This window comes from Diadema antillarum, unplaced genomic scaffold (assembly GCF_040938485.1).
Source record: "Diadema antillarum isolate AM-2024a unplaced genomic scaffold, OU_Dant_1.0 seq00002922_RagTag, whole genome shotgun sequence".
NCBI classification, from domain to species: Eukaryota; Metazoa; Echinodermata; class Echinoidea; order Diadematoida; family Diadematidae; genus Diadema; species Diadema antillarum.
Window position 1 is genome coordinate 1 of NW_027273515.1, and position 4,218 is coordinate 4,218.

General features: G+C 38.6%; 1 protein-coding gene across 1 annotated transcript; it reads right to left on the bottom strand.

Annotated features, from left to right (window-relative positions):
- Nucleotides 1-817: 817 nt before the first annotated feature.
- LOC139715148 (sushi, nidogen and EGF-like domain-containing protein 1) lies at nucleotides 818-3,447 on the bottom strand (the record flags this gene model as incomplete). Its single annotated transcript, XM_071626756.1, has 3 exons — nucleotides 3,408-3,447; nucleotides 1,724-1,851; nucleotides 818-1,117 (listed from the first exon to the last, which is right to left on the bottom strand). Coding segments are annotated over exons 1-3 (468 nt in total), but the record flags the coding sequence as incomplete, so codon positions are not given.
- Between the last annotated feature and the right edge of the window lie 771 nt (nucleotides 3,448-4,218).

The following is a 4,218-nucleotide window of genomic DNA, read 5'->3' on the forward strand; positions in this document are numbered from 1 at the left end:
AGAAGGCGTGGGAGAGCGCTATCACTACCCCTCCCGTACGAGGTTGAAATTGAGATATCTCTTATACGCATATATGATGGAATATTTGGGAAATTATTCAAAAAAACAACAACAACTGATCTGGGGGAACTGAGCGAGAAAAGGGTTGATTACAAGGGGATATTCCCGCCGTTTCTCTTTCCTCACAACTAACATTTTGCTCTCCATAGCTGACAATCGTAGCCCTCTGAGTTTGGATACCTTCTTTTTTTTTGTTAAGCACTGTATTATTGAATATAGATTTATACTACGGCGCTGAAACTGCATTTTCGAAAAGTGTTCACGAACAAGTACTGCGCAAAGTGTTTATGGACTTGCAAGATTTTTTTTTCATTCTTTGAACAGTCCATTCTCCATTAGACCATTGGCTCCAGAATAAAATTCTAACAAGAATGAAGTATAGAGAGCTAATTGCTCATTGATTGAAGGGTACTATTAAAGGGAATACTACTTTACTGGGTCGACAGTGCTATCGTGATCATGACTTCACTTTGACAACAATGAAATTCATGAAAGTATGTAATATATTATGTAAGTAGGAATGATTACACAGTCGAAATATTAATAGGAGTCAATCGATCTCTTTTATAACGACAGTATAATAGTCGTTACGACAGGTGATAGCCATAACTTCCGTCCCCTATGATGATCATGATCATCTTGATCGTGTTTGGAGAGCTCGGTAATAATAATGTGATGGATAATTTGAGAGAAAATGTAGTAATAACTTACTTTAAATAAAAAAAATGACACAATAGAAAAGTTAGATTGGACTCACAATAGAAGGATTCATAGACCCGAAAAAAGCCACCCTGTCCCACGTTGCGATGAAAAGCCAGGAAGACGTGAACTGCCGCATGTCGACGAAAGCGCTGCGAATTATGCCGTCGGCCTCTTCAAACATGGCTTCGTTCTGGCCCAGGCGAAGAACTTCGCGAAACGACAGCCTGCCACCTCGGTTTGTGTCCACGTCTGCCCAGAATGGAGCGATCAATCTCCGGTCACCTCCAAGGGGAAACGGGGCAGGGGTGTACTGTCTGAAACTTACCAGGAACGACAACAAGCCGTTGTTGTTAACCTGCCAAAATAAGAACACAAAATTACCCTTTTTATGACCGCTCTCTCACTTAGCTAAATTTGATCTATCACCTTAGTTGCTATATGATCCTTCATTGAACATTTGGGATTCGAAGTAACTAGTAACAAGAGGATATGTTTGTGTTGGACATCAAGAATGTTAGTGAATTCCAGATTCTTTTCTTGTGTGACGTCACCTACATTTAGGTTACGTCTATAATGTGTTAAGGAAAGATTTCGAAGCACGTCACCACAAAACTTTGGAACTTGAATCATCGACACGTTGCTTTGGTATATTCATCTTTTGACCCCTTTGATCTTTGACCACTGACTTCTAAGACTTAATAGTTGTTTTTAACCCTTTCCAACCCATGCCCTATCACATATGAGCTAAATCCTTTATGAGGTCAAATTTCATCCTCAGATTAGCTGTGGTGGAAAGTGAAAGACTTGACCGCGTGCTTGAGAAAAAGAACTAGTTTCAGCTGATAAGAATCAAACATAATGTGTATGAACATGCAGCATGTGGAAGCTGTATTTGCTTTTCTAGTCACTAAAAAACTCTTACAAAGCTCTGTGAGATTTCATCAGTGAAAAGAGCTCTTACGAAAAGACTATCGTGGTCGTCGTCGAAGAAGGGAAAGACCACCGATATGTTTAGCTGGGGAGAGGAGCGATCATCATTGGCTGACAAGAAGGTGTCACCTTCACTGGCACCGAACGGAAAGAAGATGTCTGCAAGAAAGATAAACGTGAGGAGAAGAGGGGGAAAACACAGCGAAGGGTAAAGTTTGGATACAGAAACGATGGCATATTTCTTGGACTGGGGTAGTTTCGAAATTGAATTGCGATTACGAAAATCTATCTTCAGGTAATGGTATCATAGCTTAACGATAGTGTGCAAAATCATACTTTACATTGGAAATTTTGTCAGACTCAAATTCTCCCTCTTTAAAAGCCGTCAGTGCTGCTGTGCTGACTTATATTCCATTTTTACGATCATGTGATTGAAAGGATGCGATATAGATGTTTTTATTTCAGTCAAAAATGAAAACAAGCCATAAAGATTTGGGTGCAGGTCAATGAAGAGTTGTCAGTCAATAAAATCAGCACTCTATTAAGCAGTATGTGATGTGGGACATTTACGCTGTCATTACTCTTTTTTTAATCAAGACACAAATTTAATTTTACGTTACATACCGAAAGTATATTTGTGGTATGCGTGCGTTCGTTTCTGACTGCGTTTTCGCGTGTTTTATACGTAACCGCTTATTGTCAATACGGTAAGAATGCATTATCATGCAATTTTAAAAAAAGAACACTGGTTTGAATTCGAAGCACTTTAAAAAATGAAACACTGTCTTTGATATCGCTATCATATTTGCAATGATTGGTATTGACGACATATGGTGACGAATAAAACACACAAATCGATCGAAATTTAATGAAGATACACAGTTTTATAACTGGTACTGATATCTCAGGCGACACCATCATGTCTTTTTCACAAACAGTACTATTAACAGTAATAATCTAATTATATATGCAAATCATATGAGGTGATGAAATAATGGCTTAACATATATTCTCGAACTGTCTCAAAAATTGTAACTAAATTTCTTTTTCGACAGGAAATTCAAAAGTTCTGTAAGACATGTACATTGTAGGCCTATTTTCTGTATCAAATGTTTGTTATGAAATAATAAACTCACAAATGCGACTTTAAGACTTTAAGGGTAGAAGTTTCTTTCTCCACAATCAAAAAGTAGAATTTTAAAAGGATTGCTTCATCACCTCAATAAATTTGCAAATTTGCAATTATGATTTGTTAATAGAGGCTGCTAAGGAAGCAATGAGTACTTAGTTAAGTTCAACTGAAAGACTTGGATATAAGGATAAAATCCCTTGCTACGGGGCACAGCCGCTATAGTCAGGGGACTCGAATTGCGGACCTCGGATTGACAGTCCGTTGTTCCGCAGCAGAAAGTATGCAAGGAATCATCGTTCCGATTATGATGTTAAAAGGATCGTATAGTCTTGGTTGAGACCGAACTTTTTTTTTTTTTTTTTTTTTTTTTTTTTTTGCTGAGTGTAGTGTGTTAGTATGGAAATTTGTATATGTAATTGAGCAGTAGTTTTATAGGTATGATCTGGATGATAGTCTACTACAGGTATATCTCAAAATTTGTTTCGATTTCAGCAGACGTCTGATATTGCTAAGCTTTTCGTCCTTTAATATGGCCAATGATAATGCTGGATGGAGTTTGGATGGTCATCCTTTACTGGTCTACCCCTAAGACTCATCAGGTCAAGTCTTACACCGCACCACATGACTCTTCTGCTTCAATGACGCGTTCGGGGTCCGTTCTCGCCAGTACAACGTCGGGTATGGCTTCGATGGTGTCGTAGACACTGGACATCGAATCCTCACAACGACCCGCCATGCCATGGGTACCTCTTCGGCATTCACGCTCGATGGTGAGGACTGACTTCGGAGTAACGATAAAAGGTCAGTTTTTTGATTACGTTTGTTAAAATCCTTAAGGGAAACTGGAATGGGGATAACCATTTTGTAATCCGGATGAAGATTTGTGTGTTTGTAAGACTTTGCTCACAATGGTAAAGAATGCCCCATGATAGTGTGAATGACCATATCAATTACCTCTTCAAAGGATAACATTTTTTTTCTTTTTGTTACAAGGAAGAGTTAATAAAGCAACTTTTCCATCAGTACTGGACAGATCCTCTGAATACCATATATCGTTGCTGGGGCGACAAGACCTCATATCTGCAAAATGTCAAATGTTCAGGAGAGCCGAAAAACATGGCAGCCAAAGTACTGTAGCGAATGGGATAGCCTTTCCTTTGACATGCAGCATGGTGGCTTCATTTTTGGAGTAAAACAGTTGGGATTTGGCCAGGACATCACTTCACCCATTGTTTACCATTAATCCAAAAATGTCATTTTCACCAAAATTTCAGATACAAAGTCTTGTCACCCCAGCGACGTTATACAGGTTTAAGTTGTAATATGTTAAAGGTATACGTAACGGTGTTTTCATGGTTAACCCACTTTCTACTGATCATGTCATTATTGGGTGG